The following is a 14,319-nucleotide window of genomic DNA, read 5'->3' on the forward strand; positions in this document are numbered from 1 at the left end:
AGCGCAGAGTATGCCTTGAGCATTTACATAAAGAACAAGACCCACCGGAAGCAGGGGAAATGGATCTCTCCAGAGACTGACTGAGAGAGCTCTCAATGGTTTAAAAGGATCACTGCCCAGCTGGTCCAGCCAAGTCACAGCAGATATACATTTACCTATTTAATTTTCCAAGAAATCCCATTCCTCAGAGAAATGCCACTTTATATAAAATATGTGGAAAAGAAAAACAGAAAATGTATCTTTGTGTGCTTCAGTGATATATGTTATACACACAGACACTGAAAACTGCTTATTTCCTGGACCCACTCTGATTTTATTACGGTATTTATAGCTCTCCTAGTTCATCTCGATTTTGAAACTGGATTTACTATTCCTGCAAATTCAACAGAATACGCAGCACTAGCTTTCCTCTTAGAGAGCCTGTGGCTCATTCATTGGTCCTTAATTTAATTCGGCACAGATTCACCAAAAGGACTGATAACCACGCAGGAATTCCATCCTAGCAGTCAGCTCAGTAGATATTACTCCACAGTGAAAAGAACTTGAAGCAGCCATATATCCATGTGCTCTATGAGCCTGCTCCCAAATATAATGATTTTCAAGGCAGACCAGATCCAACATTTATTTATTTGTTCAAATAACACTTAACGGGAAATGTATTGGCAAGACTTCATTTGAACTACCATGGGGCCAACGAAAGCCATGGAGGATTGGTCACTGCCCTCAAATTGCTTACAGTGGAACAGGAGAGCCTGCAAATAGACCTGTAGCATGATGCCAGGTCAGTCTTGAGAGCTGACCCAATCCTTGCTAGCAACTGGACTTTTCATTCTGGAGGTTAGAATTAACGAAGATAGGTAGATAATTTAAGGCCTTTGCAAATAAAATGGCTATTAAGAACGCATTCAACTTAACTTCCATTGTCTTATGTCCGGACTAGTTCATTTCAAATGTTATGACATCATAAAGAGATTTTAATTAACCAGATCTTTCTACCCTTAGCTTTGGCATCATTAACAGAGTTTTTGCCATAACTTCAGCATACTTTAAAATTTTGCAGCCAGGACATGACAATTGATATGAATTCCACACATATAATCATGCTCGAAAAAATGGGTGAAAATAATTTTTTTCTTCTTTTTAAAAATTAAACTATGCAGCATAGCTAGCAACATTTAGAGAACAAATAAGCATTTAAAATACTGTCCCCCAAACTTGCCACCACTTTCCAGCTTTTCTAGAGGCAGTGTAAGAGATAATCAGTAAATTAAAATAAGTATACTGACTATGCGAATTCTAGACCAGCGCTAACCAAGAAAATTTTCTGTGTTGATGGAAATATATATAACTGAGATGTCTAACATGGTCGCTTTTAGCCCAATGTGGCTATTGAGCACTCGAGGATGTGATTTTTAAGTCTTACTTAATTAACTAAAATTCAAGTTTAAATTACATGTAGCCAGCAGGTATCTCATCAGACAGCACAGCACAAGGACAAGCTTGCCTCAGCCCGGGAGATAATGTTTGGTTATCTTAGCGGTATCTTATAGATGTTTCCCGTGAGAAATGAGAAAAACAAGAAACATTTCAAAATTGCGATAGAGTTTTATTCTGTTGTCATTTTAAGAAATCTATAGAAAAGTTATGACTACAGTCTAACTGATTTTTTTTAAACAAACATATGGAACTTACATATGGAAATACGTTTATTATAATAAGATGGTAAGCTTATTTTTCATACATAAAGACACATTTATTACAATAATGCTGCTCAAAATACTTCTGGACTGTTTCTGGAAGGATCTGCGGAATCCACAGCAGATTCTATTTGAATATCTTTAATGGTGGCCATTTTGTATTCTTTAAAAATAGATTTGATTTTTAATAAATAGCTAAAGGATACTTGGAGCCGATTTCTGGTATGAACTATTTGCTAATTTGCTTTGTACCGTTTGGAAAGTCAATTAACTTCTCTGGGCCTCAACCTTCTCATCAGAAACTAAGTGGGTTCAACTAAATAATTTCTTCCATTCCACCTACCATTGACATGCTCTAGCTGATTCAACGATTCAAAATGTGGTAAATAAGGGATGTTAGTCAAAACCAGGCGCAATTATACAATAATGAGACTAGTTTGCTTTATAAGAGTTGAGATACTTCTACAAGCCAATTCTTAAAGATGAAGTTCCAAAAATGGTCTGGGCAATGACAGCATTATTGGAATAACTGTTCTGAACACCTTTCCTCACTTTAGGGTATGTGTGTGTGTATACTATTTATTAAAAATAAATAGAAGAATGGATAAACAACAAGGTCCTACTGTATAGCACAAAGAACTATATTCAATATCCTGAGATAAACCATAATGGAAAAGAATATAAAAAACAATGTATATATATGTATAAATGAGACACTTTGCTATACAGCAGAAATTAACACATTGTAAATCAATAAAAAATAAATAAATGAATAAACAAATAAATAAATAAATGAAAGAACCTCAGAAGAGGTATAGAAAGCAAAGTCCTATGTGTCTAGTAACTTTACTTTCATCAAAAATCAATCTCCTTCAGACATTTCACAATTCAGTTATTCTGCTGTAAGAGAATAGCCTTTTAAGAAGTACTAAAAATGACAGCACAAGGCAAAAGAAAAAGCCTGTCAAATGGCCCCCCTCAGCTACCTCCAAAATCACACTCTTAACATTGCAAAGACACCTCTAATGGGCCTTCAGGGAGGCAGAAAATTCGCTATGAACTTTCTGGGCAGAAAGGAACTGGTGTGCTCTTTGCCACCTGTGTGTCTTCCAGGCCACCTGCTGGGGAATGGCGTGGCTCACAACGAGTCAGCCCCACACCAACCCCGAATGGGAGTCTAGACATGTTTCAAAATTGACAAATGCTTGACAAAAACAATCATCGGCCCAAACCTGATTTATTCCAGAGAAATACTCAAAAGTGAGGCATTTGGGGAGTTTATCTAATTCTGTGTCATTTTATGAATGCCATTATACTCACACGAGTCTATTTCTCTAGGTGGATGGGAGGAACTCAGCTGACAAGCGGTTTCCAAAGCATTTTAGGGAGTCTCTTACGTGAACTGACAATGACTCATAAAAGTTACAAGGCAGGAAGTCTAGGAAAGTCCAACGCAGGACAGAAACTAGAACAGATACTAGGGAAGGCCTATTATTTGAGGAAGCTTGTTTCCTAGGGACAGAGGATGCTATAGAGCCTCTGGCCATTCAAGTTGATAAACTGCTGAATTCTTTGAAGGATGTGTTTTGGAAGGACTTGGAATGCATTTCCTTCGAGGGTTGGTTTCATCTAGAAAGAGCTCAAGTGAGTCAATCCAGTTACTGAAATAGACTTTAATGTATTCACTTAAATGGATCAAAATTTTTCCCAAACCACAAAGTATTGTGGACTCTTACCAACTGTTGATGCAAATGGATACACGTGCTAAGGCCTTTGACGTGTTTCTCACTCACAGCTGACACAACCTACTTCCTTTTAGATAAGCGTGCTATAATCATAAGAACTGTTATCCTCTTTCAGATGAATCAAAATGGAAAAAACATGGAGCTTGTAAATTATAACTCATAAAAATGTCCCAGAGTAAAGCAACCCAAAGCCAGAGCAGGGAAGGGACATGACTCATGAAAGCCCTTCTAGGCAAGGCCCATATATTTCAGGCTCCTCCTCAAACTCATGATTTTTAAAAACCATCAGTAAAATGACATAAATAGCCAGAATACAATCTTGGAGGGAAAGTTACTTCTTGGAGGACTGACTGGACAACACAGCTTATTCTTATTTTCCAGCTGGAGACTAGGTGTGGCACAGCAGATGCTTCTAGCTGCCTCCCCAACGTCCACTCCCTCTTTCTCCCTTTTAAACAGAAGTCAGATGCACCACGGTTAGCTGGGATGAAGCCCGGCCACCCCATTCCCCTCTGCCACTGATTGATCTAGGGGAAGGTAGGCGACCCGAGATGTGAGAAAATCAGGAGGTTTCCGGGAAAGATTTTCCTCTCATGTCAAGAGCTCTTTCATTGCCCTGGATGGACCGCCCTCCCCTCCCTTGCAACATACATGCGCTTGTTGCCTTGGCACACGGCGTGAGAATGTGATGCTTAGTGCTGTGGTCTCCATCTGGTGACCATGTGGCAATGAGAAGAAGGTGGCAGAGGGGAGGATGGAGGAGGCTATGTCCCTGATGACACCGCTGAGCTGCTGAACCAGCCACGGAGTCACTTGCTTCTGGTCTTCTACATCAGCAAATAAGAAATGTCCTTAGTTTAAGGTACTGTGAGTTGGGTTTTCTGCTACTTGGGGTCTACTGCATGCAAACTAATTGATTCATTCATTACAGGATGAATGAGAGGCAGCAGGGCAGAAGCCACGGTCTTGATCTTTGGAGGATGTCCTACTTCCAGAAGATGTGCTTTAAATTTTCTGACATCGAAAACTGTCATAATAATATCAGTACAGTTGCCTACAATTTGATGATTAGCAGGCAATTCAATGCATTCACTCATTCATTTTCTTATTCAAACATTTCTGTGTATGTTTATGGCACATTTACTACTCACTGAGATAACGGAGATAACAAGAAACAGGATCTTTGCTTCCAGGAGGATGTTTTATAAAGTGGAACAAAGTCACAGCACAGGGTAATACAGACCATAATAAGGTACTGAATACATCTGCCTAAAAGATTATTGTCTGAGATTATTCTTATTCTACACTAGAAAGTTAGAAATTTCTATCATAGACACAATGAAAGTCACATAACATGACCCTAGGAATGATGGTCTTTCATATGAAGACAGCTTGTTAAAAAACAAAACAAAACAAAAAACCTTACCCAGTTTTCATAAACAACATGCAGCTTCTACAACGATAACGCATGACAAAAGTACCATTGTCCATAGGCAGTTTCTATGTGTCCCAATTTCAATCTCTGGCAAAGCCATCAAGTATGTAATTTATCTCCAGTTTTTCCCTGGCTGGTGGCAACATTCGCTTTCAAATATTCAATGACTTCCTGCCCTCTTTAATCCCTCCTAATTCTTAAAAAGCAGGGGATGGGGCTTCCCTGGTGGCGCAGTGGTTGGGAGTCCGCCTGCCAATGCAGGGGACACGGGTTTGTGACCTGGTCCGGGAAGATCCCACATGCCGCAGAGCGGCTGCGCCCGTGAGCCATGGCCGCTGAGCCTGTGCGTCTGGAGCCTGTGCTCCGCAACGGGAGAGGCCATAACAGTGAGAGGCCCGCGTACCGCAAAAAAAAAAGAAAGCAGGGGATGATCTGATTTTCGATCATTAATATTAAACAATTATGCTGTAGCTGATATTCATTTGCACTAAATAATTAACCCAAAGGGCATTCACACTGTAAGTGCCCTTGATTGGGAAATAAAGTCCTCTTTCCTTTGTCTGAGGTGGGGGACAGGGTAGTGGGTTGGCGGGGGGGCACGCTAGGCCTGTTCCCTGGCCCTGAAAACAAATGCTTATGAGGCGATTGTGGTGTTACAGGTGAGAGGCAGAAGGGACGGTCTGTGGCTTGTCCCAGAGCAGCTCTTGCTCTGATGGAGTGGGTGGAGCCTCTGGTTCAGAAAGGACTCCTGTTCTTTCTCACAGGCTTCTTCAAGTCGACCAGCAGCCCTCCCTCTTGACTTAGGGGACCTTTTGCCCACCTCCCCAGACTCAACCTAATTCTGTCTACTCTCCCCCTTTCTGCGTGAACACTCCTAGAGACGATGCATACTTTGTTTTCTGGTACAAGTGATGTGCTTGGTAAATAATTTAAAATATTTGAAACCGTGACCGCAAACACCCTCCTTCTTCTATCTGATGTGATGTTCTGGAATACAACCCTATGTGCATCCTATGTTATTTCTCTATCCGTGTTTATAGTTTCTTTTTTTTTTTTTTTTGCGGTACGCGGGCCTCTCACTGTTGTGGCCTCTCCCGTTGTGGAGCACAGGCTCCGGACGCGCAGGCTCAGCGGCCACGGCTCACGGGCCCAGCCGCTCCGCGGCATGTGGGATCTTCCCAGACCGGGGCACGAACCCGTGTCCCCTGCATCAGCAGGCGGACTCTCAACCACTGCGCCACCAGGGAAGCCCATACTTGGCAGTTTTTAAAACTATTGTGTTTCCCCTGTCAACAGAATTCTCTGAGGTGCTAAGTGTAGCTAGGAAAAGGAAGCGTGGGTAGAAAAGCCATCCTACCACTAGGGTGGGGAGAAGCGAAAGGGGGTTTTAATAAGACCCAGGTTCTAAAAATTCTTGAAAGCACTGAGTACAACTCCATGCAAACACATTTAGCGTGGAGGAATTCTTTTCTGAAAATAGGAATGCTAACTGAATCAGTGCTGGACAAGTTATCATAGCGTCCTCCCCATGGAGAGGTATTTCCATCATCAAACACTGGCAAATGGTTTTCTGTTTTGTTTATGCTAAAGTCAGGTTATGTCACCAGCCATCATTTCTTCCAGCTATTCTTCATACCATTGTTGGTTCATCATCTCAGACTCTAAATGTTTATGAAGTCATTGTCTACTGATGTTTACCCTGAGTTTCCTCAACCATTTCCTCAAGACACATGGAGTTCTTGTAAAACCTGTGTTTTCACATCGAGCGAGACAGTCTTTCTTTGCTTCCAGGAGGCCCAGCATTCTCCCACACTTTTTTTTCCCAATTTTTATTGGAGTATAGTGGATTTACAATGTTGTGTTAGTTTCAGGTGTACAGCAAAGTGAATCAGTTATACATAAACATATATCCATTCCTTTTTTTGTTTTTGATTCTTTTCCCATATAAGCCATGATAGAGTATTGAGTAGAGTTCCCTGCGCTATACAGCAGGTTCTTATTAGTTATCTATTTCATATATAGTAGTGTGTATATGTCAATCCCAATCTCTCAAGTTATCCCTCCCCCCGTTATCCCCTGGTCTCCCACACTTTTTGACAACCATGATGAGTCAAAACTATTAACCAGAATACAAAACACTGGCATAAAGAGAGGCCGTAGAGAAATAAGCCATATGCACTGCACATACACAGAGTTCAGGAGAATGTGGTAGGTCACTCACCGGCTGGGAGCAATTATGGTTCTGTTCTAAGCTCACTGGGTGAGGGACCCTTCCAGGCTGCTGAACTAGCTCAAATGGACTGAGAGTATAAAACACCACTTAGCGTGTGGGCAACATACATACACTGAATAGCTGGAATGTATGCATTTATTGTATGCATACATGCACATACATTTTTAAAGAAAATATTTCTTTAAGTGATAAAAATCAGTGCTACGGGCTGTGCACTGGAAAATGTGGCCACATATACAAAGTGGCATCAGTTCTATACTGTGAGGGCAGGACTGGGTCTTATTCTTCGTATCAGCTTTAGCACCTGGTCTTTGCGTATCGCAGAAGCTCAGTAAATGTGTGGTGAATAAGTGAACGGCGGCACGACAGGCACTGCCTCTGTGGCCATTCCAAAGCTGCAGAATGGCTCCAGCGGGGTATATGTCACCAAGAGTATACGGAAGCCTGACAACTGCTCTCCTGGAACCGAAGGAGGCAAACTGGAAAGCAGGACATTTGGGAGAGGAGAAAAGAATACCATTGGGTTTTGCTTTGCAAGATATTCTTTTAATTTTAGATTGTGAAGGCTCTTTGTGAGCAACAAACTTAGAACACTGAATACCAGAGGGTAAAGCTTTTTAATGAAATGTAGGCCATAGTTATGACACAAATTATGTTATGTATCGTTGATATTGAGCTACATGGTAATTAGACACAAACGACTCCTAGAATGATTGTAATTGGTGAGGGGTTTATATAATCAAACATAAGTGAGTTTGTCATTTTTCTCTTTTGTGTGAGTTCTCCAGTTTCTTCGACAGTGTGACTCTGCCTGTTTCCTGTTTACACCCTGGAGCTCACACTCCTTACAGGACAGAGCCCCGGCTGCCCTCCCAGCGAGTTCCCTCCGCATTTTGTCTCACGTGGCTCGCCCCCTCTCCCTGGGCCCCAACCCCACTCATCTCGCTCTGTGCCCCCATCTGAGGACTCCAGATGTGAAGCTGTGTATGTGTGGCCGTGACCTGGCCACCTGGCAATGAAACGGGTCATCGGAGGGAAGAGGAGAGAACGTAAGACAAAGTACAGAGACCCTAAATTAACCTGGGGCCCTGGGGCTGAACTGGGGTGAGCGAGTGGCAGCCAGACGTCCCCTGCGTCCTCCCAGTGTCTGTGCTGACTTCTGTGGTGTGACTCTAATGCTGTATGACGCTTAGGAATGTTTTCACCCTGTCCCCTTCCACTGACATCACGTACCCCAGTTGCTAACACAGTGTAGTGTTCTAGTTGTGCAGCCGAGCACAGTAGCTTCTCAGAACCCTGGTTTTAAGAGACACGCTTTATACCCCACTTCCGACTTATTTTGACTCCTTAATGTCATTTTTAGGGATGAGTAAGTTTAATGTAGATAGAGAATGAGATCAGGCATCTGTAAGAGACAGATTTTAAATGAAAGAAAGCGCCTGAGAGGAATTAAGTAGTGTTTCAGAGGAGGGTGGTACGCAGCAGACTGAGGACTGGCCTGCTGGCTGAAGCCGGATTTCAGCCCGGTGTGGCCCCTCCCTTGCTGTGTGATGCTGAGCAAATCATTCAACCTTTCTGGGCCTCAGTTTTACTCATTTTCAAAGTGGAAAACCAGACTAAGTTCTTTCTAGTTCTAAATTCTTTACACAGGGATCCTTATCTACATTTACTTTGATCCTAGTTTATAGGAAATACGAGCTGTCATGGAAATCAATTTGAGTAAAATAAAAGAGAAGTGTAAAGAATATTTTGATATAATCATGTAAAAGTTTGGTTTTTCTTCAAATTGATTCACTAAGACTAAACTTAAAAAAATTTTTTGGAGAGGCAGCTCGATGTCATGGAAAAAAGCATTTTACTGGAAATTAGAAGACTGGCTTTTGATCTTGGTTCTGGTACTAACTGGTGAAATGGTTTTGGCCAAAGTTACTTATCTCCTCTTAGCTTTCTTTACCTGAAAATCAAGGGGCATGACTGGCAAAAATGGAATTTAAGTACACTACGTGATTCTTCTGGTTGATACTCATCACAATACGAACGCTGGTTTAACCAAAATCCCAGGACAAATTTATTGAGAGGATGTGTAAATCATATAGCGGGGGGAGGGAGAGGTTAACTGTGTATCATACAGTAGGGATGGGAAAGTGAAAGTGAGCTAAATCTTTTATATAGATATATATAGAAGTAGAGTTGATTTACAATGTTGTGTTAGTTTCTGGGGGCAAGTATCAGGGAAAGCTTCCTGGAAGAGGCAATGCCCAAGAAGAATCTTGAAGGAAGAGAAAGAGGTGGGCAGTCCATGTGGCTGGGGATTTCAGGCAGAAGGAACAGCAGGAGGGGTGCTGAGCTGGAGACAAGGGGATTAGGTGATAGCTGACACGGAGAGACCTTCGTCTGTGCTCAAACAGCTCTTGCTACAGCACCCCGTACAATCTACCTGCATAAAGGCATATTCATTGAGGTTTATGAAACGCCTCATCCCTTAACCCACCCATTCTGCCAAGTCAAAGTAGAATTAGCTAATCAGAGCACACTGAGGTTTATGTGGAAACCCCAATAACCAAAGGAGAAGTTAGGGGTCATCACTCCTAAACTTATTCTCCCTTATTGAAGAACATCAGGGAGAAATGCATCGATCACTGTGGTATCAGTTCACCAGTAATCAGCAGGTACATTTAAAAAACCAACCTACCTGCCTACCTCCCTACCTATCTACCTCAGTCTTTAGATAAACACTTAGAATTTTTATCATGTGAAATTCCTCCTAACTTCTTACTCTTCCTCATAATCAGGCCGTGCTGTAATGGTCCACGCTGCAGTTGTTGTTGTGTGTTTGCCTCTCTCTTTTTAAAGACAATCTCAGTTTTTAAATATAATTTAATTAATTTTGGATATAATTTAATTGTACCAATCCTAGGAACGCAGAGAAGCAGTACGGAGCATGCCAGCAGCCTGGAAACTAGGTTACCTGAGTTCCAGTTCTAGCTATGCAAATGGGAAAAATTCAAACTCTCAGAACCTCAGCTTTCTCATCTCTCAAATAGTTAAGAAGTGCACATGCCCTCATGGAGGTTCAAATAAGACACAAAGCAGCTGTGTGACTCTAGAAAAAAGTACTTAATCTCTCTGTATTTCAGTTTCTGCATCTACAGAACGAAGGGGGCTGTACTCAGCGAGGCTCCCATGTGTCGTTTCCAGTTTGAAACATGTTTATATCTATGCAAAGATGCTTTCAAAACACAAGTATTGTTCAAATATATGATGCAGTAGAGACATATTATTAATTATTAAAAAACAGAAGAAAAGGGAGAACTCTATTTTTTTTTACAGTTTTATAAATTCCCACCATTTTTCTATTTTATTTGTTAGCATATTTTACAAGCACAGCCACCTGAAGTCATGGAAGCGAATGAAGTTTCCTGAAAAACGCGTTCAGAATGAAAAGGGTAGTGGCCCAGGAGAGAAACAAAGCAGCAAAAGAGACTGAGAAGGGCAGGCAAGAGAGGCAAAGGGGAGTCAGTAAGAGGCTGTGGTTATCAAGGAAGCCAACGCAAGACTGGGCTTCAACACAGAGAGAGTGTGCAGAGTTCAATGCTCGTGAGGGCCAAAGAGATGGTGACTGGAAAGGTACCCATGGAATTCGACAATGTGGAGGTTAGCTGGTACTCCAGCAAGGGCAATTCTGTAGAAGGCGGGGGAAGGGGACAGGAGTCATTAGATGGAGAGGTGAGTGACTGGAGGTCTGTGTGTGTAGAAAGTTCTCTTAAGAGGCTTTGCTGTGAAAGGGATTAGAGTCACATGAATTAGCATGATAGCAAATGAGATCTGTGGCGTCTAGAAGAACACTAGAGCGTGTTTAAATACTGATGGGAAGGATCCAGAAAGGAGAGAGAACGAAGGAGACAAAGGATGGAGCAAAATGTCTGTGAAGGTGGGAGGAGAGACCGGCCTTTGATGGAGCGGGTGGGGTCCTGGCACAGGGCAGGCGGGCGGGCTTGTACCTCTGAGCCTGGGAAGTTGGAGGAGCTGCATTTTGGTCGCTTCTATTTTCTTTCAGAAGCACAAGACTGAAATATTGTCTGAGAATATGGGGGAGTGTAGCTTGAAGTTTGAAGAAAGTAGGGACTGTATGAGAGTCATGGAGATTAGGCTTAAAAGACTTTTTAAAAAAGTCAACAGAATTTTAAAATTTCCAAACACGTTCCTTTAAATAGAAGTTTTGTGGAATATAGCCATCTGCCTGGAGATGATTAAGTATGAGAGAGAGAGGCTGGTTGTGAAAAAAACAATAAGGAAGGTAGATTAATGAAATCCAAAGCTATAATTTGGACAAATTGCAGGTATCTGGACATGAGGAGTGTAATCCTGAAAATGACACCTTCTAGAAGTCGTTCCTAAATTTCCCAAACAAAAGCTGCTTTCATTTCCCTGGGCTCTCATTGCACTCTAGCCTTCTCCTTACTGTCCTTTGTGACACAACAGTCTTATTCACCCATGTGTGGCTTTCCCTCTTCCATTCTCTAGGCACCTTAAAGGCACCAGCCCATAGCCCATAGCTGAACCACATGGTGTGCCTTTCAATAAATGTTTGCAACCTTTGAAATAGTTGAGGAGGAAATATTATCTGATTTATACAGATTGCCCTCATACACGTTGAGGTAGACTCTCAGGGCATAAAGTAAGCTATCTTTGTAAGAACAAAGGATTTCCAGAAACAGCAACCTATCAGCAAATGGGTGGGCCACGCTTGGAAGCAACATGCTCTTGAGGTGGGCGGCATCTCCACTCTGTTTCACAATTTCACGAGAGCCCCCGCGCAGTCTAGCAAAGGAAATGAAACAACTCCCTCCCCCTGCTCCTATTCTTTTTAGATACAAAAGACAGATAATTATCTAAAGTATTTCTCAATCTGAACAAAATGGCAAAGTGACCTTTTGGTCTGTGGTAGTCTACTCACGTCAGTGTTTGGAGCAAAAGCAAAGCAATGTGCAGGCTTAGGGAACACTCACGAGGGCCAACTTTCGCTCTCCCACACATTACACAGACCATAAATAAAGAGAAATAGTTTAACAGGCAGCCAGACCTGAAGGGCTCTGAGTCACCCCGAGGGAGTGATAAAATTCTCCTGCTGGTACACTTACACAAACCAAGATGCAATGAATTTTGTTTTGTTTTGTTTGTTTGTTTTTGTTCTGTTTTGTTTGCGGTACACGGGCTTCTAACTGCTGTGGCCTCCCCCGTTGCGGAGCACAGGCTCCGGACGCGCAGGCTCAGCGGCCTATGGCTCACGGGCCCAGCCGCTCCGCGGCATGTAGGATCTTCCTGGACCGGGGCACGAACCCGTGTCCCCTGCATCGGCAGGCGGACTCTCAACCACTGCGCCACCAGGGAAGCCCTGCAATGAATTTTCTTAGGATATTCCCTTTGCTCAGTAAACCTGAAAGTTCTAAACCTGAAAGATGGCTAGACTAAGAGGGAAAATAAATCAATCTGGCAAAAACAGTAATCATTCAAAGTGTTGGTAGATTAACTGAAACATATAGGAGAACCAATTTAGTGATTTAAAAATCATACGTTTGCTAGTGAAAAATCTCCATTTCTAGCTTTTGGGCCTAGTTTTAAACACACTGGATGAGTTTTATCTAGTGACCGGGCTACTTAACGCTAAAACTGGAGCTTCTGTCCCATATCTGGTTTGTTTATATTGAAAACAGCAGGGAGAATAAATTTCAAAGTCGGAGGCTTCTTACCGATTTAGCTTTTGTTTGGCGGCAATTATCACCAGATAATAAGTCAAGCCAGTGGATTATTCTGGTGATGATGAAACGTTAGATTACTTTTGGAAAGTGATATTTCCAGTTTATTGAAGTAAAGTATCCAAACAATTGCTTTATTCTGCTTAAAAAAAAAAAACAAACCCACAATAACAGAGGACAAGATAAACAAAAACAGGTTAGAGGGAAACAGGGAATCAGTCTGAGAAGTTCTCCTATCCAGTCCTGATTTCTGATAACCACCGGGTTTATCGACGACACGTTTACACAGAACAGCACACTTTCTGTTCCAAAGAATCCTTGTTTTCTTCTTCCAAGATATATATGTATATTGTAAAAAAATCTTCAAGTACCTACTTGGATGAAGACAAACAAGAAGAGCAGGGGAGTTACGCTGTTTGTGGGCAAGAACTGGATAAAAGGGTTGGAGGCATTTTCTGGGGCAAGGAGTGTACTAGAATAAGCACTTCGAGTAAGAGTAACAGTTCTTTCAGAGAAAAGGTAACCTTAAGTATTAATAAAACAAAACAAATTACAGCTAAAAGATTAACTCTATAAAGAATAATTCGTTTTCAAAGCACTTAGAGATCACTGGTTTTGAGAAAAATTACAGTGCTAGTCTAAGTCAGATAGATTATTTCACTTTGCAATCGCTTTAGAAATTTGATGTCTGGGGGACCTGCTCAGTTAGGGTCATGTACAGCAGGCCAAGTTCGTTTGGAATTCTAAATCTTCTTAGGTGTCCTGGCTCAGCTTTTCTGTAAAGTGTTATAACATGTATTTACCAGGGAGGAGCCGTTTCTGCTGTGGTGTCGATGATTAGTTTTAAGGTGGCTGCTATGTTCCTCCTATTTATTAAAAGAAAGCAATTTCCGTCAATCTTGGGAGATTCTGACCATGAGAATAACGTCTCCCATGGCAACCCCAAGATCTCAGGTAGCGAGCTAGCCATGCTAACTGGAATTCATACTGTGTGGTGTTCTAGAATGCATTATGGGTTTATAATGCAAAGAAGACTTTTATTAAAAAACAGTAAGTGGGGGGGCTTCCCTGGTGGCGCAGCGGTTGAGAGTCCGCCTGCTGATGCAGGCAACACGAGTTCGTGCCCCAGTCCGGGAGGATCCCACATGCCGCGGAGCAGCTGGGCCCGTGAGCCATGGCCGCTGAGCCTGTGCGTCCGGAGCCCGTGCTTCGCAACGGGAGAGGCCACAACAGTGAGAGGCCCGCGTACCGTAAAAAAAAAACCCACAAAAAACAACAAAAAAAACACTAAGTGGGAAGAGTGGGAAAACCCTTTCCTGGTATGCAAATGTTTTATATGATCATATATTCTGAATTTATATTTCCAAAATATCAGAGGGATCCTACAAAACTGCATTCTACATAAAATAAGACAAATAGAAATGAAATGACTAATAACCAGTTTATCGTATGT

General features: G+C 42.0%; 1 protein-coding gene across 4 annotated transcripts in view; it reads right to left on the reverse strand.

Annotated features, from left to right (window-relative positions):
- The window catches only part of VWA8 (von Willebrand factor A domain containing 8), a 369,572-nt gene that overhangs the window by 54,782 nt on the left and 300,471 nt on the right, over nucleotides 1-14,319 (reverse strand). The window contains exon 38 of one of the 4 annotated variants that reach the window (XM_067713442.1): nucleotides 13,024-13,237. The exons of the other annotated variants lie outside the window; for them this stretch is intronic. Coding sequence (XP_067569543.1) covers nucleotides 13,148-13,237 — 90 coding nt within the window. The 3' untranslated portion in view covers nucleotides 13,024-13,147. Of the gene's footprint in view, nucleotides 1-13,023; nucleotides 13,238-14,319 lie in introns of those variants that run through there. 4 annotated transcript variants of the gene reach the window in all.

The sequence above is a fragment of the Pseudorca crassidens genome, chromosome 18 (genome assembly GCF_039906515.1).
Source record: "Pseudorca crassidens isolate mPseCra1 chromosome 18, mPseCra1.hap1, whole genome shotgun sequence".
In the NCBI taxonomy this organism is placed as follows: Eukaryota; Metazoa; Chordata; class Mammalia; order Artiodactyla; family Delphinidae; genus Pseudorca; species Pseudorca crassidens.